The sequence below is a fragment of the Hylobates moloch genome, unplaced genomic scaffold (assembly GCF_009828535.3).
Source record: "Hylobates moloch isolate HMO894 unplaced genomic scaffold, HMol_V3 SCAFFOLD_1, whole genome shotgun sequence".
Classification (NCBI taxonomy): domain Eukaryota; kingdom Metazoa; phylum Chordata; class Mammalia; order Primates; family Hylobatidae; genus Hylobates; species Hylobates moloch.
In genome coordinates, this window is record NW_026652276.1 from 195,839,057 (window position 1) to 195,866,125 (window position 27,069).

Consider the following 27,069-nt stretch of genomic DNA (forward strand, 5'->3'; position numbering starts at 1 on the left):
AAAGACAAAAGAAAGGACCCATGCCTGCAGAGCACTATTTTTTACAGTGACTTCTTTAGTTCTGTGTCTTACACATATGAGGCACTTTCAATTTGTTCAAATGGAGCTCTTTCAAATGACCGGTAGGATATGGCATAGTAGATTTACAAGTTTTGGAGACTTTCTACCTAAGAAAATATTTTATCATTTGGGACGATGAAAAATACACTAAAAGTTTCCATTCATTTTAGAACCATTTCAAAAAATTATTTCTTAGTTACAATAATAGCACTAGACACTGCATAATACTACAATTCAGAGGAGGAAGTTTTGGGGAAAAATACAGATTGTGCAGGATGTTTGAATTTTCTGACAAAAACTGTCTAATGACTCATGAGTGTCTTGTAGTTTATAAAGAGTATACATAGAGAAAAATATTATCAGAGTATTATTCATTGAATATAGCTTTCAACTTCAGTTATTTGGGATAACCACCTATAGTAAAACCTTATCTCAGATGCTCATGTTAAATAAAAATATTTTCTTTATATTTTGCGTTAGTCTAAATTTTACTTTAGCTAAAATATTTTACCTTTTCGAAAAATGAGTTGAATTGTTGAGGGTGGAAGAGTGAGTATATTTAAATCAGCTGGACTAAAGAAACATACTGATGTGTAATACATGCCTTAATTCATGTCCAAATGCCACATGATTTACCTTTTGGAAATCTGGAGAATGGAGAGCATTCTAAATTTTAAGCTTAGATGGATTATATTAGTATTCTTTGTCATTAACTGAAAGTACTTCTTGTGATACTGTACTTTATATTTTTTATTATTGCCTTTGGTGCCTTTATAAATTACCTGTTTTCCCCCCAACGTTTTGCTACTATATTCTTTCCATTTCTTTTTGTGTGCTTCCATCTCTGTATATACTTAAAAGATCTGTTGTTTGCCTGGCTGAATTGACACCAAAATGTTTTAAGAACAGAGTACGTTAATATTTGGGGAAGATTAATTTTGGACGTGAAGTTTTTAAAAAAGAAGATTTTGAAGGAATAGAAACAAAAGGGTACCACTCATGTCGAGGGGTGTGACTGTTTTATGCTCTAGTAGGAAGAGCAGCTATCTTTGCAGATCAAGCCTGCCACGTCCAGAGTTTTGGTTATCTCATTTTGGTTGTTACTCCAAAGTACACCTTCCATATCTCTGTCTGACTGTCTCTGTTCCTTGTGTCTCTTCCTCATCTCTCCTTCCTCTCTTCTCTCATTTCTCTATTTCATACTTTCTCTCCCTCCCCTCCCCTTACCTGTTTCATTTGCAAATTTTACATGATTTCATTTAATTATTGACTACCATTTATAGAAACCCAATGTCAGTGATGAATGACACTTTTCATAATAATATTTTAATACTTTTTCACATAGTTTTATTCTTAGCGTATATGTTTGTGAGTTACAGGTACATAGCTTAAAAGAAATAGCTCCAAAAATCTCCATCAAACACCTGGAACTTTTCAACAATGATTTTTTTTTTCTAGATTGAATTAGATTCTCATAGTATTTGAATTATTATTCTTTCAAAATACATACTTATTTAGCTATTTGCTATTTTTTTAATTACATTCCAAGATGACCCACCCTGACTCCCAAAACTAACTGAAGCAACATAGAAATACTAACTTTACTTAGAAATGCTTTTATTTTTTAAATTACTTACATAGTGTTAAACTATTATGGTTTTGAGACTATTTTATAATTAATATATATAATTCTCAACTAGTATTTTGTAAAATAGTATAGAAGGAACCTCATAGTTTAAAGTTGACGTATTTCTTAAAAACTCTTGTAAGGGAAATTTTTTAAAATATAGATGGTTTAAGTTGAATATACCAGGAAGGTATTAGGAATATTCACTTATGAACCTCCAGCTCAGGGGTCCTTAGCATTGGGGGAGGGTCCAGTGTAAGTCTGAGAAAAGATAACCAACTTAATTTCACTAATTTCTAAACTTTAAATTAAATTTAGTATTTCTCTCAATTATACATATAGGCAATAAACTTCAGTGGCATTAGTAGTACCTGTGCCTTTGTTGATGACATTTTCACATATTAAAATTGTTGCAGAAATCATGAAGTATTATTTATACTAATTGCTACTTTTAAAATAGTACTTATCAGATCACCACTAGAACTTGTTATTAATGTCTTTAAAAGAAGCACATATTTATTCTACCTCAACTTTAATATTATCAACTATAGTCATAGGGCCACATAACATTTCATTCAACTATGAACCACATATAGCATGGCAGTCCCATAAAATAAGAACATTGTATTTTTACTGTACCTTTTCTATGTTTACATATACAAATACTTACCAATGTGTTGCAGGTACCTACAGTACTCAGTACAGTAACATGTTGAACAACTTTGTAGCCTAGGAGTGATAGGCCATACCACATAGCCTAAGTATGTCATTGACTATACCATCCAGATTTGTGTAAGTGCACTCCCTGATGTTCATACAATGAGGAAATCACCTAATGACCCCTTCCTCAGAATGTGTCCCTGTATTTCAGCATAATTGGTTTCCTTCAAAATCCTGTGTATTCTATTTTATGGATTTAAAATACTTTATCTCCATGGCACAACACAGAAAACTAAAAATGCCTGCTCTTGCCCCTCGGAATCCAAAGCATTCTTTATAGTAAAAGTAATTTATTTTGTAACATACATGTTTTATAAATTTGCATTTCTGTATGTAATTTTCACAATGCAGAGAACGCAGATTTTTTTTGAACAGCTTCTTTTTGCTTACATTAAATTGAAATGATAATAAAGGACATATTCAATTTCTCACCTTAAAAAACTATGTTAAATATTAAATTCCTAAGTAACTTGTTTTCATGTTTGCATTTTAATGTCATGCTTTTACCAGTGCATAGTCAGCAATGCCAGGATGCAGAAAAACAGAGAAGATGAACTTCTTGGGTTTTATATGCCACAATTTAGATAGTCTTAATTTAAATTTCCATAAATAAGTGCAAGAGAAAACAGAGGAAGTGCTTCGAAGTCAACAACCTGGTGACACATATTTTTCAGGGTTTTCAGGCAAATCTTCCCATGGGATTTTAATTGATATGCAACATAGTGTGGCCTCAGGCCCCCTTCCAAGCACAGGACTCTGGTAATTTGTACCAGCTTTCTTTCCTCTTGTATACTTGACTGAAGGGAAAAATGGAAGATGGTAGACATCCTCTCAAGTGGATATAGGAGGTAATTAGGAGAATAAAATTGTATAATTATTAAGTAGTTTGCTCAAGGATATTAATCATTCTGCCCACTTTGAAGGAGAAAAAATATTCCTACAAATAAATAGTAGTTGTCTCTTAGAAGACTGAGAAATCCAGGAGTTTGGGGGAAATGTGAATATAATTGAAAGAAAAGAGCAAAATGGATTAATATATGAGTTTTCCAAAGAAATATTAAACCTGCCTAAATTTCCACTATAACTTCTCTTGGGAAATCAAACTGGAGGAACTGGACCTCTTGGGAATAATATCACCATAACATAACATAATTTGAAGTTGACACTAGAAGTTGAAGTTTAATTTTCCTAATAATTATGCTCAGGGAAGGATGCAGAAATTGCATTTTGGAATGACAAAAGAGTAGTTATTTTAGAAAGAACATTTTAACATCTATGGTAGATGTCTCCTAGAAAATGTGTTCTGTGGAGTGACAGGAGAAGCTAAAACCAAAAGCCATCATTACCTTAGGCCATAAAACTGAATTGCATGGAGTCAACGGGTGTTTATTAAGAGTCTGCTGTCTGCCCAGGCCAGTGTGCTGGAGTTTGTAGAGAAGTCCTGTTTTATTTTTTAATCAAGTGCCTTTGATTTTTTGTTACTGTTGCTTTTAAAAATTACCCCCTTAGTTAGAAATAAGTATGAACCTACTGGCTCTTGAACTCTAATTAACCATGAAAAAAATATATATGTATGTGTATAAATATGTTTAAAACTGGCCTCCTGGCCCGGCACACTGTCTTACACCTGTAATCCCAGCACTTTGGGAGGCCAAGGCGGGTAGATCACCTGAGGTCAGAAGTTAGAGCCCAGCCTGGCCAACATGGCTAAACCCCGTCTCTACTGAAAATACAAAAATTAGCCAGGTGTGGTGGTACATGCCTGTAATCCCAGCTACTTGGGAGGTTGAGGCAGGAGAATCGCTTGAGCCCAGGAGGCAGAGGTTGCAGTGTGCCGAGATTGTGCCACGACACTCCAGCCTGGATGACAGAGCAAGACTGTCTCAAAAAAACAAACAAACAAACAGAAAAAAACTGGCTTCCTGTTATCCAGAATTGGATTTCCTGATGAAACATTGAACTTACTTGCGACTCTGTCATTCTGGCATACCATCCTTTCAGAACCAAAAATCTGGATTCTCTGTCTTTTCAACTCCCCTGTCTATACTAGGGAGCTAAACACTCCTGAAGAAACCTTGATGACCATAAAAATCACTATCACTATGCATGTGTGGTCTCAGGTCTCAACCAGAGTCTCAGAATCCCTCCACAGAACTTCAATATGTCCCAAATTCCTGCAACAAATCATTCTTGAGCACTTACTCTGTGGCAGATAAGTGCCACACTCTTCCAGGTACAGTTTGGGGACACAGCAGTGAACTACAAAGACAAGCAGACCTGCACTCTCCCATTTTCCACAGTGGCCATCTCATTTTGGTGCTGTTGTTTTTAAAGAAGCACTTGGCAACTTTCCCTCCCCCTCAGGGGAAGAAGAGGCCATCCAGCTTTTCCTCAGGGTCTCTCCACCCTGGGCCCTACCTGCAAACTTACCTGATTCTGAGCCTGTTTTTACCTTCCATTCAAAGGAGGAGATACAGCTCTTCCTGTTGCAGCACACACCCCATCACTGCCCATCTTTTCATACACTCACTCCATTGAGTAGCCCTTTCTGCATTCGGTTGGAACTTTCTTCTGGAGAACAGTGAACATACATAAGTCTTTCCTGTCTAAAAATGTATGTGTAGTGAGTGTGTGTAGGTGGGAGTGTATCTCTTCATGGACTTGGCATCCTCAGTGTTCTCCTTCTGTTTACAAATAGATGTCTTGGAAAGATAGCTGCGTGTGTGGTCCCTGTTCCCTCACTTTTCAGTCACTCCTCCCGTCACTGCTATTCATTTCTAGCCCTAACACATCGCTAAAATTTCTCTGGCCAGAGTATCTGATACAACCTCCTTGAAATATTGTTATCTCTCACTTCCATGGGATCTCCCTTTCCTAGAGTTTCTACTTCCATGTTTACTCCTCTATCTCCTCTGCCAGCTCCTCCGTTCCTTAAATGCTTTTGTTACCTTGAATCCCTTGTCACTGAGTACATCCTCCCTGGGTGGCTGAATAAGCCCATTCACTATGACAGTTTCAGCCACCTTTCATCCCCTAGCCCCAGACTAACTACCCCCGAAACTCCAGATCATGGTCTGCAGCTGTCTCTTGAACATTTCCATTTGAGTATCCCCAGACTTAGCAAGTCTCACACTCAACATATTTTAAACCAAACTGATTTCCTCCTGGATTTCTTCCTTAGTAAATGGCTTCAGAAACCAGGGAGTCATGCTTGACTCTTCTCATCACTGCTTCATCCAAGGTCTTATCAACTCATGCTAATCCTACTTTCTTGATATTTCCTCAAAGTCATCCTGTCTGACCCCACTGGCACTATATTATCACTGCATGTCATTCCTGCTTCCTCATTTCTGACACAGAAAATTGAAGATGTTTTACCTGGTTTCTTTAGATCCAACAAAAATATGGAGCCACTGGCATCTCTAAAACTGTCTGCTTGCCTCTGTGTCTTTGCATAACTTCCCCACTGGCTGGAAAAATCTTTACTTTTATTTCATCTAACATATGCTTCTTCTTTAAGACATAACTCAGGAATCACCCTTACTTTCTCCTTCTACCCTATGCTCTCTCCTCTTCCCTTTCAGAGCTCCATCTTACAAATCTGAATTGGATATTGGATATTCCATCCATTTGTGCCTCAGTTTTTCATCTGTAAAATGAGGTTAATAATAGCATTTATCTCATACAATTATTCTAAGAGTTTAGTGAGTAAATATTTATAGACTACTTACAACAGTGCCTGGACTGTAGTGAGCACTATATAAAAGGTTGCTAAATAAAAATTTAAAAAATAAAATAAAATATGGAAATACTATATATTGGTGATGAGAACAGCCTTTGGAATCACATAGATCTAAATTTGAATCCCAGACCTCCCCTTAGTAGCTTTGCACCTCAAGCCACTATATAAAGACTTTGAACCTCAGGTTCCTCACCTTTAAAATTAGCCAAATGTTCACCTTAAGAGATTGTCTGTTATGCAGAGGTAATGCCTGCGAGGCACTTACTATGTAACACTCCTTGCTCATTATTTACTCCAGTTGGGCATGGTGGCTCATGCCTATACTCCTAGTAGCTCATGCCTGTAATCCCAGCACGTAGGGAGGCAGAGGTGAAAGGATAGCCTGAACCCAAGGAGTTGAAGACCTGCCTGGGCAATATAGTGAGAAGCTGTTCTCCACAAAGAGAAAAGAAAAAAAGGACAAAAAAACGAAACAATTGAACTCATTACTTACTCTACCAGCACGATGTGTTTGTCCAAATCACAACAGTTATCACACTATATTGTAACTATATTTTTATTTACCTACGTTTTACGTTCCTTGATCTTTGTCTCTGAATTTTGGGCAGAATCTGACATGTAGTCAAATGCTCAATGAAGACTTGTTGAATGAACGTTTAACCATGAAGGCATTGTCTCCAGGCTTCTACGCTGGTTAGGAATGAAGACTGTATTTATCCCATTTTTTTTCCACTTCCTATACACTCACTGCTCTCAGAGAGTCTTTTGTGGCTAATTCCATGTGCCTCTAATGTCTTTAATGGACCAGAGTACACAGTTCACACTTTGACCATTGGCCATTATTTATATGAAGCCTACTTTCCAGGCCCACATTCAGCATCTACGACAAGGCAGGTAAGGCCCTGTCTTTGTGGGGTTTCTGTACAGTATGGCTATTTGCTCTTGGGGCTTAGCCAACTTACAGTCAACTTGTATTCCACATTAATTAACTTTCCATTCTGTTTTGAATATTGCATTAAACCCAGTAATGGACCTGTTCAAGGTCAAGAAAATACCCTGTGCTAGATTTAACTATCTATTGGTTATAGAAAATAGATTATATCTTCCTAGAACTTTAGAGCTTGAAACAAACTTAGAGAGCATTTTCCCTTTCCTCATATGTGTATCGACACCAAGTGAAATGACCTCTTCAAGATACTCACTCAGCCAAGTAGTGACAGAGCCAAGACCAGAAAGCTGGTTTTAAGTTTCCAGCATCACAATCCTTATACATACGCTGACACTTGACTGTCTTTGCCACTTATGAAGATGGAAGGGTGATCATTAATTGAAATACCTTTGTTTTTGTGCCCCCACTATGTTGTGTCCCTGTTGCTAATTGCCTTATTTAAACCAAACAAACAGCTGTAACAACCACAGACACAACCCTTTCTTTTTGTAGTTCTGGCATTAGCTTGCCCAAATGGTAATAGGAGGTAATGAGCTGTGACAGGAATAACTCAGCTGGGGAGTGGCTCAGATGAAACGCCGGGAATTGGAAAGCACCTCAGGAAGAGGGTTTTAATTTTATCTTATTTTCCCCAGTTTAAAGTAATAATACACTAGGCCACAAAATTTTTATTGCATAAGAAAACTAGGTTTATCTGTTTTCAGCAATTTTAGAGTATACTTGCAAACAACATGTTCATAGCTCGTTTTTGGCTCTGGAATTGTTTGTACACTAAATTAAGGCAGAGGTATAAATACCTCATAATTTCAATGTCATGCTGTCCTGTTCATCTGCGGCTTGCAACAGTGCCTTAAAAAAATCAAATGGTATTAATAGATAACATGGGTGGAGAGGGAGGGATGTGGAAAGAGTAACAATGCCATCATTGATTCACAAATTAATTCCATAAATAATAGGATTTACCTCCTGTGCACTGCTTTGAAACATGCTTTGGTGTCTCATTTCACTGTAACATTTCACTCTGCTTGCTTCGCTTCATCTTGCCTGGCCTGTCTGTTAGACCGCTGTGCTTCTTTGGTTGGGGCCTGTCTCTTCTGTCAGGGCTGGGGAGTGCATCCTGGGTCTTCTCAGGCGAGGCTCCTCCTGCTTGTGTGAGGTCTGCACCTCCTGCTGGGGATGTTGCCCTTGCCTCTAGGGGTCCTACAGGAACAGTCACTGCTGGGGACCTCTCAGCCCTTTGGATTGCAAAAGTGCCCTTTGGACTCTTGCTGAGCCCTAGCTGGTCAAGTGCCTGGAGAATTGCTGTGTATGATCCCAGTCCTGTGAATATTGTCAGTATCAGTCAGCCTTCTTTTAGTGTGTTTGTTTCCTTCCATGCTGCCATAAAGACCTTATGTCCTAGGTGACCTGGCCAACCCTGTGCATCTCTGTAGTAGGCTAATATCAGTGACTGAAAACACTGGATATGACCAAGGTGTTATTTTACTCATCATCATCATCATCATCATCATCATCATCATCATCATCATCACCTTTTACAGAATCACCCAGTGGGTACATTATGGTTTAAGTTTTGTTAACAAGACAAAACTGATTTATTTTCATTTGTTACTTGCACAATGTATAAGCCAAGGACAAATGAAAAGAGATGAAGCTGAAATGTGAATTGTGAAATAAACAGTTGGGAAAATAAAATTGGAAAATATATTAAGCATTTGGGAGAGATTTTTTGGATTATTTTTACCCCAATATGCATTTTCATTAAAACTAGAGGATTTACTTGCATGTATTTTTGTCCTAGCCATAAATGGTATTGTTACCAACTTGAGTGAACTGTTGCACATTGATCCTTTCTGGGAAAATGTGTTTAAGATCTAAAGTAGATTTTATTATCCAGAAATTATATTCAACTTTTTTATTATTTAAACTTCTTATATTAGAAATATTTCAACTGGCCAACTGAAAATAGCCAGCACCGAATAAGTTCAAGTAAAGTATAGTTTTATTGTTTTTGCTTTCTAGCTTCTGGAAAAAATAAATAGATAATAATTGAAATATGGAAAAAATAGGTTATTATTTTTAAATCTTCTGCTGTAGCCAAACACAAGGTTACTAATTCTCTCTGGGCAGACTTATGCTTCACTCCTCTGCAAATTCTGTTTCTTAGAGTTGCCTTCTTGGTTCATTCTTTCAAGTGTTTGAGCTGTGGTCAGAGCCTTTTACAAACCTCCTTAGGTTAAAATAGAATGGCCCAATGTCCGTGTGGTAATCAGAGTAAATGGAACATAGGTAGGTGGAGAGGTGTGGTTTTCCTAGAATAAATATTTTGCTATCATCTTCACTGCTGTCACAATAATAATATTTAGTAAGCACTTGCATGTTAAATCCTTTATTAAGTACTTGATGTGCATTATCTCTTTTAATCTTCATCATAACCCTATGAGGACAGTAATGTTATTACCAGCTATTAAGCTTGTGATCTTAAAATGTAGAGATTCAGTAAGTGAATGTAAATATTATTTGCACCATTGATATTTTCTAGCCTTTCTTTCCATCCTTTCTGCCCCAAAACTGACTTTCTGGGTAAAAAATTTTAAATAAGCACTTCTAATAACTAAACTTTTACCCCTCTTCAGATTTCTGTGTTAAGCTCCTAAGAATCGAAATATTTTCTGAGATCTATCTATCTGTCTAGTGTGTGTGTGTATATATATATTTCCTGGACTTTGTTTTGTTTTGCTTTTGATATAGAGTCTCACGCTGACACCCAGGCTGGAGTGCAGTGGCATGATTATGGCTCACTACAGCCTCGACCTTCTGGGGCTCAGGTGATCTTCCCACCTTAGCACCCCCACCCCCCCCACGCCCTCCCCAAAATAGCTGGGACTACAGATACTCACCAGCATACTCAGCTAATTTTTTTTTTTTTTTTTTTTTTTGGTAGAAACAGTGTTTTGTCATGTTACCCAGGGTCGTCAAACTCCTGGGCTCAAGGGATCCGCCCACCTTGGGATTCTGCCCACCTCAGGATTCCAGGAGTGAACTACTGCCCGCCCCCGCAGCCTAACTTCCTAGACTTTGTAAAATGCATCTCTTTAGAAAGGACTACTTGACCAGTGCTAGAGTTAAGTCATGACCAACAATTACTGGATTCGATCTCTCTGAGAGTTTGGAATATTTAATGAATCAACCACAGATCAGGCAACGGGGTAAACAAATAGAAGGAAAAAATCTATGCTATCCACTGGCTGTTATTTAAAATATAAAAGCACCTCCCATAGGATGGAGATGGATTCTAGGATTTGCACCTGTGGTAGGAAACTTATTGAGGAGTCACTTTGTGGGGTGTGGGAGGGCAGTGCTGTTTTTTTTTTTTTTTTTTTTCCCTAGGTTCTTTTGACTTTATTGAGAGGAAAGATAATAGTAAAGATTATTGTTCAGTTTCCCAAAGTATGGTGTTCTTTGTCCTGCAGTGGAAAATGTAGCTTTTCTCTAACTTTCTTTTTACCTCCTGACCCATCTCACTTTGTTCCCCACTAGGAAAATGTTGGCTGGATTCTGGCTAAGATTTGTGGCCTCTTGGGAGAGTCTTGTGCCAGAGCGTTCTGTGTAGGAGGCTCACTTTAGGCCAATTTATTCAGGCAGCAGGTCAGGCTAGGGCTGTTGGCCAGAAGTGCTGTGCGTCCTCTGTCTTGGAGACATGGAGCTACTCGGAGCTGAGCTACCGTGTGGTATTAGTAAACATTTCCTGCCCCCACACACACTTGAGGAGCAGAACTCCCCAGAGATGTCTGTGTCTGGTCCCTCACAGCTGGGTTTTCACAGAGGCTAGATGCTCACTTAGCCATCTCGGCTGTGATTCAGGATAACCACAGCCTGCTTCTAGCTTGCTTTTTGATTTTCCTATTGGGAAAGAACAGTCGAAGTAAAGCAGTATCTAGGAAGAGGAAAGCCTTCACTCAGTCAGACTTCTGCACAGAGTCTTGTTATACCACCACTGGACAGATGATAGTCATAGCAGCTAAAGAATGGGGAACAACTGGGGGTGCTCTGTGGTGTTGATGTTAAAGCTACAGAGTCAGGTTTGACCTCAAAGCAATTTCCTAAATTACTAAATACACATAACTCTTATTGCTCATGTTTTAATCCATGGTCTTTGGCATATTATTGGCCTGTTAAATGCTAATAAACCTTTGTTTCTCAGCATGTAGTTTACATGATGGGGACTTGATTAAGAAAGTACTTTCAAGCATCTTATTTCATAGGAAACTTTGTTAGAGATAAGATAAGACCCATTCAAATCTGCATTCTCTTAAAAATGGGTTGTGGGTTATTCTCAGAATTCTCTGCTGTCTGTCCTTTCCTGTACTCCACTTTAGCTGTTTGGTATCTCTGTTCCAAGAAATTCAGAGCACCTGTCATACCACATCTTAAAAGGAGGAAATGAAAGAGATAAAAGAGGCTCGTTTAGAGGAGAGCTGAGTTTATTGTGTAAATAGTTTTCTAACGACTCAATCAGGGTTCCTTTCACTTTAATAAACTGCATTCCTCATATTCCCTAGTGTAATTTGGCCACACACTGATCAGGTATCCCTATCAATTGGGATAATTTCATTATAAACTTACTTGTTTTTACAAAAGCTAATCTTCACTCTCATTTTAAGCAGCACAGAGTTCCTGGGATCAGTCACAGGCATTTTCACCAGACTTCTAAGATGCTGTTTAAGTCAGTTCCAATTGTTACTTTAATGCTGTTGAGATGCTAGAAGCTGTCCAGATAATAGGCCAGCTGCCTGAGCGTAACACTGATGACCTTTCGTAGGACTCAGAGATTTTGTTTGGGATTGTGTCTTCAGTAATTCATAACAGGTTTTGTTGCTTTTTAAATCAAACATGGTAAAGATTTCCTTTTATGCTCTCCTTTCAGCTACTTGGCTTCTGGAGTGTTACTTTGTTTTCCTAAATTTACAGTAGCTGCCAGTCTTGTGCTGAGTTCTCCTCCAAGTACACTGAATTGTGCAATCTTGCTTGGCCCAGTTTGGACAGGCATCTTTCCCAGAACCCAGTGGGCTTCTCAGAGGTTAAACAGTTTTGGCAAAAACTGTAAATAATGACTAAATAAAACCATAAAAGCTGAAATCTCAAGAACAGGGGAAAAAGATGATTCCTGACTGCAAGCCGCATGGATGCAGAGGACCCATTTTTTTAAAAAAAGTTTGTTTCTCTGTTCAAGCCTTCTTAAGTTTGATCATTCTTGTGATCTTCTCTTTGCCTCAAATAAAACCACCATTATCGTGCCTTTTATGATTCTTGATTCCTGTTAGCAGTAGTAGGGATAGGAACTATAATAACTGTTTATTCTTAGTTTATTTTAACCTTTTCATTACCCTGAGTCACAGTCAAACTATGACTTAGAAATAGAAGGTTACAAATAGAAGGGTTTTATAAAAAGACCCACCAAAAAAAAAAAAAAATTCATTTTTAACAAAGAATAACAATCAGATCATTTAAAGATTTGGTAGAATTTAAGGAAATTTTTGGCTAATTTTTTGTTGTAATTTCTAGATATTTCTCTATTTAAAAAATGCAGCATATGAAGGTGTTTCTGGTAGATACTTCTGTAGATACATCTTGTTTAATATCTCTATGATCTGGTAAATGCATTTTGGTTTGCGGCTTCTCTAGATGCCTGTTAATAGATTTGTTTTTTCAGAGTAACCCAAAGTACTTTTCTAGTAAATTATAAAGGACTTTGTTTTAAAACAATGTCTCCATTTATTAAGTTTTAATATTTACATAAATAGCTACTGCATATGGAGCTCTTGATCATGTAACTGCAGTCTTTAACGTTTATGTTTTAAATTTATAGGTTTGTTTCTTTTGATTGAGACATCATCTCCCTCCACACTGCCTTCTCTCTTATGTCTATCTTAACAATGCAACTGGCAGTTTATTAGTTCTTCAACTTAGTGATGACGTTGTTCTTACATATTGAAGGGTAACATTTATTTTCAACTTTTTATTAAAATGAAAATTCAGAATAATTTTTTAAAAAGAAAAGGAACACAAACCAAGGCTAAAAACAGATAGATGAACAAAACAAATCAGCAGAAAGTTTTGGATTTGTAACTGATCTTCCTCCAAGGAACATCAACCCAGCGTTAGAAGTGACCCACTCCTGTAGCAGCAGCATAGCTTGCTGACTGAGAGCATGGTCTCAGGAGGTTAACTGCCTGGGTCCTGATCCTGTTTCTGCTACTCACTCCCTCTATGACCTTGGGAAAATTTCCTAAATTTTCTGTGAATCAGTCTCTGCATTGGTAAAATAGGCATAATACCGGTATGACTTCTTAGGAGTATTATTGGAATAAAATTAATCAATATTTATAAAGACCTTACAAGAGAGTTTAGTACAAAGTAAGTTTCTAATTTTTTTCAAAAATGAAAAATTGAAAACATCTCTACTTTTAAGATAATATGTTTCTCAATTTGGAAACAGCAAGTAAATACTTTCCCTGCATTGAAGCTAGAGCCCCCATTCTAGTAAAGCAACCACTTACACCAATTAGTTATCGCAAACAGGTTTTGTTGAAGAAGATAAGTTAGCAAAGGAGTGTTTGATCTATTTAGACCTAAGAACTTAAAAAAATTCTTTGTCTACTAAAAATAAAATGATATTTTAACAGGTAAATTAATTTGTAAATCTTGTTTACTAAAGTAGGAGTTATGAGAGATTCATTTCTTGGATTAAGGCTTTTAAAATCTTAATGACGTGTCATTGTAGTCTAATATCTGGAAGAAATATTAATTCTCAAATGAATATGTCCTATGGGAGGCAACTAGTAGTTTAGTTTGGAATGTCACTCCCATCTCTCTTCATCCTCAGGGCTATTGATCTCACACTAATCACATCCAATCTCTCTCTCCTAATTGCTTATTGGTTTCTTCCCCCTTTCTGTCATTGGCATAGCTGAGTTCCTTGTTTTGAATCAGACACTGAAACTTTTTTATTTCATTCTGCTATCAAATCTTATTAACACCTCTTCTTCTTTTTGCTGATTAATTATCAGATTTTTCTATCTGTCACTTAACTTCCTCAGCCATGTAATCCCATATCCAGTGTTATCAAACAAGATTTCATTTGGCTTTCCCTTCCTCACCTTAAACTCTCCGAGTTCAAAAGTTAACTTATCTCCCTTTTTAAAGTTTATTTTAATTAAGACAAGTCACATTCTGAGAGAAGACAATCATTTAACAAAGGACCAGTATCTTGAATATCTGAAAAACCTTTACAAATTAATAAGAAAAAGGAGGCAACCCAACATAAAAGTTAGGGAAAAACATGAACACTCACTTCAAAGAAGAGAAAACATGAATGGCCAATGAACATGAAAAAATGTCCAAACCTATTAGGAAACAAGGAAAGGCAAAAAAATAAAACCACCATGAGATGCCATTTCACACACAACTTGCACATGTTAAAGTTTCAAAGATTGGTGAGAATGTGGAGTAATGAGCACTCTCATACTTGGTTTGTGGGAGTAAATTTTGGAGCAATAATCTTGGGAACAAATTCGGCATTATCTAACAAGATTAAAGATGAGCAAGCCTGTGACCCAACCATCCTACTGCTGGTTACTTAGCTTGTATGTTAGGAGACTTGGATAAGATTGTTTCAAACTGCAATGTTAAAAACAGCAATGTTAGGCACACCAAAAACACTGGTGATGACCAAAATATCCATGAATAGTAGAATGAGGCTGGGCACAATGGCTCACACCTGTAATCCCAGCACTTCGGGAGGCCAAGGCAGGTGGGTCACCTGAGGTCAGGAGTCCGAGACCAGCTTGTCCAACATGGTAAAACCTCATCTCTACTGAAAATACAAAAAATTAACCAGGCGTGGTGGCCGGCACCTGTAGTCCCAGCTACTGGGGAGGCTGAGGCAGGAAAATCGCTTGAACCCAGGAGGTGGAGGTTGCAATGAGCCAAGATCGTGCCACTGCACTCCAGCCTGGGTGACAGAGTAAGATTCTGTCTCAAAAAAGAAAAATAAAAAATAGTAGAATGGATAAATCAATCATTGTATATTAATTCAATGGAATACTAAGCACCTAGAAAATGAGTGAACTATAGCTACACAAATCAACATAGATAAATCTCAAATACAGGATGTTGAGCACAAGATGCTACTCACAGCTATTTGCAGAGTATAGTTTCCATTCTGATACATTTTTTAGGGGTGTGTACTCATGTACTGCTGTGAAAAATACAATAAAAAGCAAGGGAAAGATCATTTAGTGTTTAATATTTAAGACAGTGGTTACTTCTATGGAGAGGAAGATGGATTCAGGAAAGGACCAAAGGAGGCTTCAAAAATATTGTAACCGTCTATTTCTAAGGCTGGACGAGACATTCTTTCCCCTTTAAAATGGATAGATCCATTATATATAGTTCTATGATAAATTTTACGACTAGCATATAAATAATTTACATAATCAATAACTACTCTTAGGCTTTTAAAAATATTCAGTTAAAGGTTCTTCAATGTCAAGTGGGTTTTTGTAGAGTCCCTCTCTCAATCTTGATATTTAAGCATTGCATAGTGGAATAGAAAGTTAAGGTTTCAGTGAGGTATTGTTGGAATTAGATAATATGGATATTCACTTGAAGATACATTGAATAAAACTGGCTTGCTGCCAGTTAAACACTATCTTCTGAGTAATAATGAAGCTAGCTGTTTATAACATTACAAATATTTTACAAATCATGACGATAATGTAATTCTGGAAAAACTCAACTGAATAGAGTCATATAAGACAGATGCTGAGATGAAAGAACGGAAACAGTGTTGATAGAGGGAAACCATGAACACTGTCTAGAAATCCAGAACGTTGTAAGGTCATGGGCCTTTATTCATGTAGGTGGATTTTAGAGATCCCCTGAAATGATTGGTTACTACCAGAAATCAATATTAGGGGAAGATGGAGGGACCTGAAAACTCTCACAACTCTGTTTTTGTTTTTGTTTTTACAATTGCTGCATGGACCATCATATGTAAAAGTGGGCTTGGCACTAAAAAGAAAGGAAAGAACAGTGTGTCCTTTTACAAACACAACTCTGGAATTTCCCTTCTGAGTTCTCTCTGACCCTTCCTCCTTTTCACCATCTGGCAGGTGGAGTGTATGACTTTGTGTTTCCACATTTTCTCCTTTCATCCTCTGAATTCTCTACAAAGTTAGAGACTGCAGAGAAACAGAGGGGTGTTCAAGGAGTTAGGGAGTTTATGATGGGATGCTTAGGGATAGGCCTGTAGAGTTAAGAGACTGCTGTAGGTACGCTGGCGTTTGTTTTTCTTTACCTGAAGCATTTGTAGCCGAGGAATTTATAGTAGAGGGATTCTGTCAATTCACATCTACTTGCAGTTATATGGCATTCTATAGAGAAGAGCATGATTTTTTATTATAGCATGGCTGCCAAGCAACAAGCTGGTTTTTCTTTCCTTCATCTTTGGTTTTCACAGTTTGCTGACACTCCATCGAAGGCACTTAATTTTAATGCCAAATACAGAAACACAAAGGACATGTGACAATGGGAAGAGGGTGGGGTTGTTGTGTCTTATCGCTATTGTAGCTTGTGGAATCTTCTTATTAAAACTTACATTATACAAAATACAAAAACAAAAAAACAAGGAACCCACACAAAACAACCCAGAACTAATTCTGGTAAAAATTCACAACTATTTCTGATATGAGGCAAATGTCTTATAACATTGGTTTTGAATGATGTTATTACATGTGTTAAAGTTATCTAGAAATAGAAATTTCCTTCCATTACTCCTCTCACTTGCCCCAGAATTATAAAGGAATGGACATTAGAACAATAGAATCTGATTTTATTAAATTATAATCTGTTTGATTTCTCAACTTTTTTATCAGTTTATGAAGTTTAATGAACATTGTTGTTTAGAGAGGCATTACATTGTTAGAGATGTGTCAGGAGATAACAGAGATGTTAAAGTTCTTTGCCACCAAAGGAAGTGGGAAAGCAATGTTACTGTGTCATTATTCACATTTGCTAAGGTACAAATTCCTTTGTTAGAAGTAGGCAGAAGAACCATTCTAGAAATGATAGTTGGACCCAACCAGAGAGTCTCACTGTTATTATTTAATATTTGTGAAATAAAAAGCCTAAAACCATGAAATTGAATCATTTGTATTGGAAAGTGAAGTCTTAATGGATTCTAGTTTAACTATTGAATTAATTTTTCAATAATACATAAAATATTTCTTATTTAAATTTGTTCTTTTCCAATTTTAGAGCAGGTGGGTGGAGCAATTAGAGGAAATTTCTATTTCTGAAGGACTTTAATAACTATAATGCAATTGTTTTAGCCCAGTGTTATAAAGAGCAATAGGAATAGAAAGATGAGTAAGAAGGATAGAGAAGTGGTATCTAGGACCAAGGGTCATTGCACAGTTTGTGAGAGTAATAATCTAATACATGTGAACACATGTGTGTACACAAAATCCTTTTTTTTTTTGAACCAAGTATCTACTTCTAAAGATCACTCATCTAGAGTTTAACTTAAGCTCCTTTTTGAGCTTCCAGCTCACAAAGCAAACTTCATTTGGGTTGTGGATTACTTAACTATTTTGCTCAATTCTTATTGAGTCAATTGATAACATGTATTTTGTGTTCCTCCTTTTTCTCACTATGTGGTCTCCTTATCACTGAAAATGAAGATTGTTGTGTCCACTGTATCCTGGCTTGCTTGTTCTGCGAATTCCTGACCCTTTGCAATATTGTCCTGGGACAAGCGTCATGTGGCATCTGCACCTCAGAAGCCTGCTGCTGTTGCTGTGGAGACGAGATGGGGGATGACTGTAACTGCCCTTGTGATATGGACTGTGGCATCATGGATGCCTGTTGTGAATCATCAGACTGCTTGGAAATCTGTATGGAATGCTGTGGAATTTGTTTTCCTTCATAAATATTTATCTTTTGTTTGTGTTAAAACTGGAGAGTGTTTAAAAATTTACTTTTGGGGGGAAGAAAAGCACATTGTAAGATTCTCATGAAACAACATGGAATTTGCACTGTTAACTCATTATTGTAAGTAATCTCTGAAAGCCTTTTTACTTTAACCAAATCTACATGGTTTAATATGTGAAAGTTTAACTACTTTAACTAGTTTTATAAACTTCTTAATATGTTACAATAACTTAGGGACATTTTGACACTCCCCTCCCCAAATGTTAAATGTCTTCTCCTTTTTACTGATATTTCTGTTTCTTCTAACCATTCTCAGGAGCACTTTGCTCCAAATATATTATTTTTCAGTGTGTATTTAAACCAGGCAGTTTATTTCGATATGTATCTATTCGTGATTGAAAGAAAGCAGTCTTGGCCAGGCACGGTGGGTCACGCCTGTAATCCTGGCACTTTGGGAGGCCAAGGTGGGCAGATTGCCTGAGCTCAGGAGTTCAAGACCAGCCAGGGCAACATGGTGAAACCCCGTCTCTACTAAAATACAAAAAGTTAGCTGGGCGTGGCAGTGTGCGCCTGTAGTCCCAGCTGCTCGGGAGGCTGAGGCAGGAGAATTACTTGAACCCGAGAGGCAGAGGTTGCGGTGAGCCGAGATTATGCCGCTGAACTCCAGCCTGCACTCCAGCCTGGGCGACAGAGCGAGACTCCATCTCTAAATACATACATACATACATACATACATACATACATAAACAAGTCTTTATTTTAAAAGAAACTTTAGGAAACAAACCCACATAATGGTTGGGAACCATTGTTGATCTCTCTCCCTTACCTTCTCCACTTGTTCAACAGACGCTGAATGCCTATTGTGTAGACTCTCTTCCTCAGACTGTGGGGACACATACAATTCCACTCCTGTCCACAGGAACATGAGATTTAGCAGACTAAGGAGATCTGTAAAGAATGAACCATACCACAAGGCATACTGAAGTGAGGATTGTAAGAGAAATAAACTCAAAATGCTGTCAGAATATGCAGAAAATTGCTACCAGAATATTCAGTAAGGCTTCAGGGAGAATGTGGCATTTGAGGACTCTCTTAGAATGAGTGATTCATCTGCTATTTAAATGAATTATTTAGATTTTTGACAAAGTTTTAGGTGGACACCCTAAACTGTGTGTGCCTTTAACCAGTTAAAAGAACAGTGCTTTCAGCATACTTTTTTATTAGTTGTAGGAATACAGCTTTTTAAAAAAGCTATGAAGTTTAAATTAACTAAAAATATGCATTTTCTTACACATAATTTAAATGTTATCATACTTTTTTGATGAAAACATAATGCCTTAGTAAAATAGCTCTATTTAATAAAGAAGATTGAGTACTCTGACGCATTTCATTTAAATTAGGAAATTTTTAATATTAAAATCCCAGTGTTCTAAGTTATTATTGAAAGACTTTCTTTTATTTTGAGAGCTTTAGGTCTTTTTGGGATGAGAACATTTTAGTTGTTTGGTTTGTTTCTTAAGCAGTGCTATTTTTTGTAAACACAGATAAATGGAAACCATTCTTTTCAATGCAGAAGAAATCTAGATATCCACTACTGTGACCAAATTTCTGTATTACGATTTTATGTTAAATTAAACTAATATGGCAGGTTATAATGATCCTTAAGTGTAAAGAAATCAGTCAATTACAAGACTAATTATATAGTTATTGAGACGTAGAGTGTGTGGCTTAGATGAAAGGGAGAGTAAATTTTCATACCATGCACTTTCCTCCTCAGTTTGATCTCTCTAAAATTGTAGTTTGGTTTGATTTAATATACTTCTTAGTAGAAATTTTGAAAGTATGCTTTGGAATTAATAATTATTTTTAATTTTTCTGGCTGAATATCACATTGATAGTAACAACAGAAGCATAATTTTAGGAAGGCTTTTGCAAACCTAGCCTTTTAAGAGAGGTTTTTAACCTGAAGCATGAGAATATATCACCTGTGGTTTGTCCTTTGAGATGAAACCAGTTTCTAGTTATATCATTACTTAAAGGGCTTAAAAAAGAAAAAACTTAGCAAACTTTTGAATCTTTCTTTTATTGCTATTTACACATACATACACACATACAAAACCTTGAAATTTTGGGATCTGAACATAATTCTGGTAAACAGCTGTCTTCATTTTTACTCCTCTAAAGAACTTAATTCATTTGTTACATAAAATATAAGGAAATCTTTGTAGTATTTTACAGTAACCACAATCTAAATATTTACATATACCCAAAATTAACTTATGCTCATATATTAGGATGTGAGAATATCATCTGTTTATGGACATGTGAAACCTCCTAATGACCTGGAATTGTTAGAATATTTGACTTTTTATATGCAAAGTTTTCCAACCAAGTGATTTGTCGAATATTTAAACATATACTGGCACAATTTGTGATGAAAATATTAGCACATTTGAAATAATGTTTCTCCATAACAGAGAATGTTAATGGATACCAGAATTTTATTTTTGTATTTGTGTTCATAGTACTTTTCCTCTTGTCTACTCCAGGCAGTCATTCCATAAAGCATTTTGTATAATTAAAAGGAAAACAGAAAAAGGAAAAGTAGGCAAATGTGAAAATAGTTTCAGTATATCTTGTGATTTCTTAATGTAAACTGTTTTGTTGAAGTATATGGCTATCATGACTAAGTGCTAGAATTTATAGTTATAGGTGGTGTCCTTTTAAATGTGGAAAGGCTTTTAAAATATTTTAAAACTGGACCTGTATTATCCTGAATACACTATTTTGAAAATTTTTAAAAATGACCTCTTTATTTTGCTTTACCGTATGTTTATATCTAATTGACATATTGACTAATATTTGAAAGAATTCAACCATAAGTTAAAACCTGAAGGTTGTCTTTATCCTGTTTCATCCCTGTCTGAAGATTTCCTAGTCTTCTTATGTAAATCACATGATTCATGTCCATAAATGAACTATGAAAGATATCGATCAGTTTATGATCATTGACATGTGATTTCAAAACACAGTGTTCTTTTAAAAATATATAATATGTCAAAATACAAGTTTTTTTCCACATCGTTTTAGTAAATTAATTTCATTTATTTACTTTGGAGCTATATTTCCACTTAGAAAAACTAAGGTAATTTTACAATATATGCCGAGATTAAAAACCAAGGTAAAAATGCTCAAACATCTATGAAATTGAGTCTTAGATTTAATGAATTTCACTCGAAAATAAATCATCAGAAGAATTTTCATCTAAGGCATAGAGTGGCACAATTTTTGTAAATGCTTGCAGTTAGCATCTAACTAAAACAATATAGTATGACTTTATTTAGGAGAAGGCTTTTTATTTAGAAAATTATTTTTTCATTTTTACAGTGTATCAACTGTATCCATTTTCCTCATCTGGATAGTCAGTGTTATCTGAGCAGTTCAAGGCGTAACCAAGGCAACCTTATGTAATAACTTTCCATTCTTTATCCATACAAACTCTTTCAGTGCCCTAGATTCTAATGTTATAAACGTCAAACATCACTGCCTAACATAAATAAGACTCTAGCCAAGAGACTCTATATCTTGCCTTCTTGAATGCTAGTTAAATGCTTAGATTTACCTAACTGCCTAATGAATCAGGTTGTTTATTAATAAGATTATTTTTCAAATTATTTAAGACCTTTGTGCCCCTTCTAATTACTTGTGATTTGTAGGCCTGTAGGATTGCTGCATCTAATCTGACTGGCAGCAGAAAATGTCATCAAATACTATAATATCCATTTTGTTTTCTTTTACACTAATACAACAGAACATATCATTTTTGTTTTAAACAATGGTTAATATATTAATAGGGTTTGTTCCACACTTACTATTTATAGTTTTTATAATCAAGCATTGGGTATTAAAAGAGAATCCTTTCAACCCTTCATCTCCATATGCCCATACAATACATTGCAATGAGTGTTTTCTTTGTGCTTGGATTGGTACTAGGCACCTCAAGAAAGTCACATAACCCTCAAGAAGTTTCAACCCAGGGAATAAGTTTGGCACCTCCCGTGAGAAAACAGTTTCAACAGTGAACCTGCCAGTATTTACTTCCTTATTTAAGATTGCTTTTAGAGTTTGCTTAAAATAGAAGAAGTTGTGGAGAGGGGATACTATTGTAATGCAGCCCTAACATGGAGGGTGGGTGTTGCAAAAACTGTCATTGGTGACTAAATCTACATACATTGCAAAATTCTCAGTAGACAATGACTGCCCCTTTTAAAACACTGTAACTCAAAATATCATATTTATGACCAAATTTTTATGAAGACAATAGACAATCTGGAAATGAAATAAAGCCACAGCCAAGCCCCACCTGGAAAGCAATGTCTCTATGCAAACAGAATCTGCACCACCCATTCTTCACCAAGCTGTCATAATAGCATGCCACTTTCCACTACAGCCTCAGCTGTAACTCTTAAGCAGCCAGATGTCAAGTTAAGTAGCTTCCTGCCTTCTGACTGAACTGTGGCTAGTAGTTCTACTTCCATTGTTTGTTTGTTTGTCTGCTTATGTCCTCAGTTCCTTACCACATCCCATTTAGTGCTCACTGAAAAGGAAGCATTAATTTAGTTGTGAGGTGACCATGAAGAAATCAATTCAGATAACCATCCTTTGACACATTACCAACATGGGGTATAGATACATGTGTTAAAGACAAAGTATAGCTCTGCAATTAGGTGTTCACTTCCAGGCAGGTCTTTGTGTGAGGTTTAGTTGAGAATGTAATTATTAGGAAAATGGTGAAAAGCAAATTCAAACAAATTCTAAGTTTAGCTTGAAAAATGAAAAAGGTTCTTAAGTTCTGTCTGATGCATAAAGGGGTAGAAGCAAAGGAATTATGCTCCAAAGCCAAGAAAGAGGGTGTACAAAAGCAGCTGATCCACTTGACATAGTTCATAGCCTTTTGCAAAGGAATAAAAGCCTGTTGAGCAGGGAACCAAAAGATCTCATTATAGGATGAAGCCAAGCCATATTAAAGCTTGTGCACTAGTAACTATGTCTAAAAACAGCCTGCTGTTTTATATTGAACCAATACATTTCTTAACTTGGTAGGTTGCAGTGTAAAGATGTACAGAGCCTGTCTGCTGGATGCTATGCCAATTACAGATGTGGCAGAGTGGTGTCAAACACCTACAAACAGTTAGATCGCAAGCAATCTTAGAGTGAAACAAAAGAAGTTTTAAAACGTCACCTCAAAACCTAGTTCATCGTGTGTGTTTGACTTTTAGAATCTTGAAATCACCTTTATTATATAATTTCATGTGGACGTCATATGCTCCCTCAATCAGAATGCACAATTCTTTCAAGGACATGAATAGTGCCTGAGAGATAAGGAGAATATCTTTTAAAAGTAACATCTTTAGATGACAAGGTGTCTCTGATCAGCTCTGCAGAAAACTGTGTTTTACTGGTGCTGAGGTGAAGGAAGAGTAAAATACTCATGAATACATATTATATTAGATTTTGTTAGATCATCAAAAAGAATAATTGGGCATATTTACACAATTACATTTTAGTAAACTGTTATGCCAGCTTAACTATAATACATATTCTGGTAAAAGTACATTAAATCGCAATCCAAAAGCAATTTAGCAGCTGAGGACATTATTTTTTATCTAATTATTCACAAATTAATGAATAAAATTAAATTCCAATCACTGAAGAAAATGAAGCAATGACGAGAATCAGAAGTACAGATTAGTTAAAGCAAAGATATGCAATGCATAACAGAATTAAAGCATTTCTTTTATTCAAACTCAGTGCTTAAAAAAGAACAAATCCATCATCTTGAAATTTGACTTGTAGCTTGACATTAAAAATAATATGAGTAGAATTTTCAGTGGGGTAAGCACAAAACTAGTTCAAGTTGTGTCACTCTCAATTACTGTACTCAGGTGGTGTACCCATTAAAATTCCCACTTGTGGGTTCTGCTCGCTATGCAAATGGGGTCATTACCTGGAGAATTTAATTGGTTATGACACTGGGAGTAGGACTTTTCCTTTCAAAATAAACCTACTTACACACATTTTCACCAGAAATTTGATTGTTATATATAGTTTGCATTGTTTTGCTCTATAAATATTTACAACAATTAGACTGCCCTTACTTATTTTTACAAATAATTAAAAATGGGTCCAAATTAATATGATATGGTTTATTTGTCTGTAAGGCTAGTTAAAATGAATCTTTTGTAAGTCATATTGCTTATCAAAACATTATTTTAAAAAGCCTTTGTATCTTCCCAATCATACGTCAGATGTGGGTACATTTCCAGCAATGTTTTTCATCATTTAATAGTAACATTTTCTCTTTTATAATAGTTCTAAATATTTAATTTGAAAGGCTTCTTACATTTTTCTCCTTTTTTGTCACTTTAAAAAATATGCAGCTGAAGAGTTAACCTACCCTTAGATTATATATAAAATATATAATATGTAATATTGCTGAGGAGCCATGTCTATAACATTTCCAAGGTCTTATATTCACTGATAGCACTGAATGGGGGTGTTATGTTGTCAGTCAGTCCTAGAGACACTTCCACTGTTAGCCATGAGACTACTAAATTTAAAGTGAAAAAACACCAAATTGGTGTGAAAAGCACAGGGCTCCATACAATTTTAATTTATTGTGGCAACTTCAACTAGAGAACGCTGTTTATTAGCCACCTAACAAAAATATTGATAATGGCCTGAATTTACAAGGAGCACTGAAATTACAGTGTGGTTTAGTGCATATGATATTAAAACGAACATCCAAGAATTGAGTTCCTAGACACTGACTCTAAGAGCAGTTCCCAGAGTGAACTTGAAGTAGGAACAGAGTTGCTGTAAGTATTCATGGGATAATCTCAGGGAAGCACTAACAGTTGCTTGAAAGAGAGGGGTTACACAGTCTAAATTTTTATTACTACATCAAGCTGTACAACAAGCCAAGTTTTTATCACTAGTTTATCTGGACCTAAAGGGAATATTTTTCCTTTAATGTAAAAAGGAAATCAGAGAAAAATAATTCCAAGGATATAGAAAAGGAAATACTATAAATTTATAACTGGACCATTGGGCAGGATTTTTAACATCTGTAACTATGGGGAGTTTCCCATAGAATATCAAATATGGATCCAAGTCTCTGACATTCATTTTTCTATGATATTTCTAATTGTGCCCAGAGGATAAGAAAGAGTTGGCGCATCCAATAAATATAATCATTTACATGCACGGAGCTCCCTTTGAAGTTAATAGGACCTATGGAAAGGGGAGTTAGGCACCACGAAAACGAAGTTCAACGTGAATCTAGTTCTTTCTTTTTAACATGCAGTGGTATTGCCAATGCATTTGGATTTTCTTGCTGCTTATCTTTCCTTTGTGTGTGATGTTTAAGTTGGAGTTGAGGGAAGTGCTCCATGTGTAGAGGAAAGATAGCTCGAAAAAGAGGATGTGGTGATTGGCAGCTTACACTCAGGGACAGCTTTAGGAGATAGCAAAAGTGATAGGGCTGACATTTGTAGAGCTTGTTTAACTTTTCAGAAGAAAACCCTTTCCGTTTTCTCATTTGATCTTCACAAAACTATGATTCTTCTAGGATAGACGTTTTAACTTCCATTTTACAGATGAAAAAACTGGGATAGATTGCTTAAGTTTATTTTTTAAAGTAACATTGTTAGTTACTGATAGACCTAGGAACCTAATTTCTATTTCTGGATCTTTCCATTAGGCGGGTATATTTCTTATGTAATTTTGCATATTACCAAATATAATAAATAGATTCAATCAAAACAGCTTGGCTTGAAGCTGGGTTGGAAACACATGGATGTGAAGTCTTGCCTGTCTTGTTTCTTGTCTCCCATCTTTCCTACCTTGAGTGGATATCATGACTTGGGCTCTAAGGGCGAATAAAATTCATAGCTACTCTACTACTTATCTTTCATGGCATGCATTGACCCAAAAGTCAATGAACTCACAATGTGTTACTGTTCTGTGCCTACTTATCAATGATGTCCCTTGTTTTTGGGTGGATGAAGAATCAAGAGTTAGATGTTCTTCATAAGATTAGGTGTCATTCATTTTCCATTTACCACCCTCAGATCAGTTTTCTCTTTCTGCCTGATTTTGTGCCAGAGCATCTTGCTTTCTGATTTCCAGTTGGCTTTGGCTGATGGTAGGAACTGTTGGGAAATCAAAAGATGGGAGAGAAGTCAAGGTATTAATTCCCACCTCACGCTTGCCCCTGTTCCTTCCAGACAGTGTTTGATAGTAGCTCTGTTCCTCCACATTAGGGGTTCCTGTGCAACGGCCCCTCTCCCATAGCCACAGCTCTCTCCTGGTACCTCTTCAGGCTTGGAGAAGTAGAGGTTTTCCAATGTTGTTAGTTCTGGAACTTTAAACTCCTTTGTTGGTCTCCTTACAACTGATTTGTTTCTCTGCTAACAGTCCCTTTTGTTAATCTCCCTTCAATTAAACCCTATGAGGGAGCCATCTGTTTCCTGTCAGTACTCTGAATAATGAGGTAGTGAGAAAAAGTGATCTTGTTTGTGTGCAGACGCACATGTCTGAGTTCAATCTTGTTATCATGTATTTCTAAGATTTATGAAAATATAAATCCTGGGGTATCTTGTATATTTGTGTCTATTTAACATTGACAGTTACTCAAATATAATAATACAATAATACAAGAACTACACTAGACACTCCAGAAACTTAATAGTTTTGGTTCAATGCCTACATATCCTCCTTGTTAACGTTTGACACTGTAACTATCTGGGGATGGGGGACAGGGAAAGAAAGAGGGTATCAATACCATGAGTGATACAAAGCTTATGGTTGAGTTACAAGGCTTTAGGATCCCCAAAGGTGATGAAATTTTCCTTTATTCCCCACAACCTAAAATGACTCAGTATCACTATCAACATCAATATACCCATAGGAGAA

General features: G+C 36.3%; 1 protein-coding gene across 2 annotated transcripts in view; it reads left to right on the forward strand.

The window, feature by feature from the left end:
• The window catches only part of MDFIC (MyoD family inhibitor domain containing), a 97,093-nt gene extending 75,723 nt beyond the window's left edge, over positions 1-21,370 (forward strand). For both annotated transcript variants that reach the window (XM_032761503.2, XM_032761504.2), the window contains exon 5: positions 17,844-21,370. In XM_032761503.2, coding sequence (XP_032617394.1) covers positions 17,844-18,091 — 248 coding nt within the window. In that variant the 3' untranslated portion in view covers positions 18,092-21,370. The remainder of the gene's footprint in view (positions 1-17,843) is intronic.
• Positions 21,371-27,069: the final 5,699 nt, after the last annotated feature.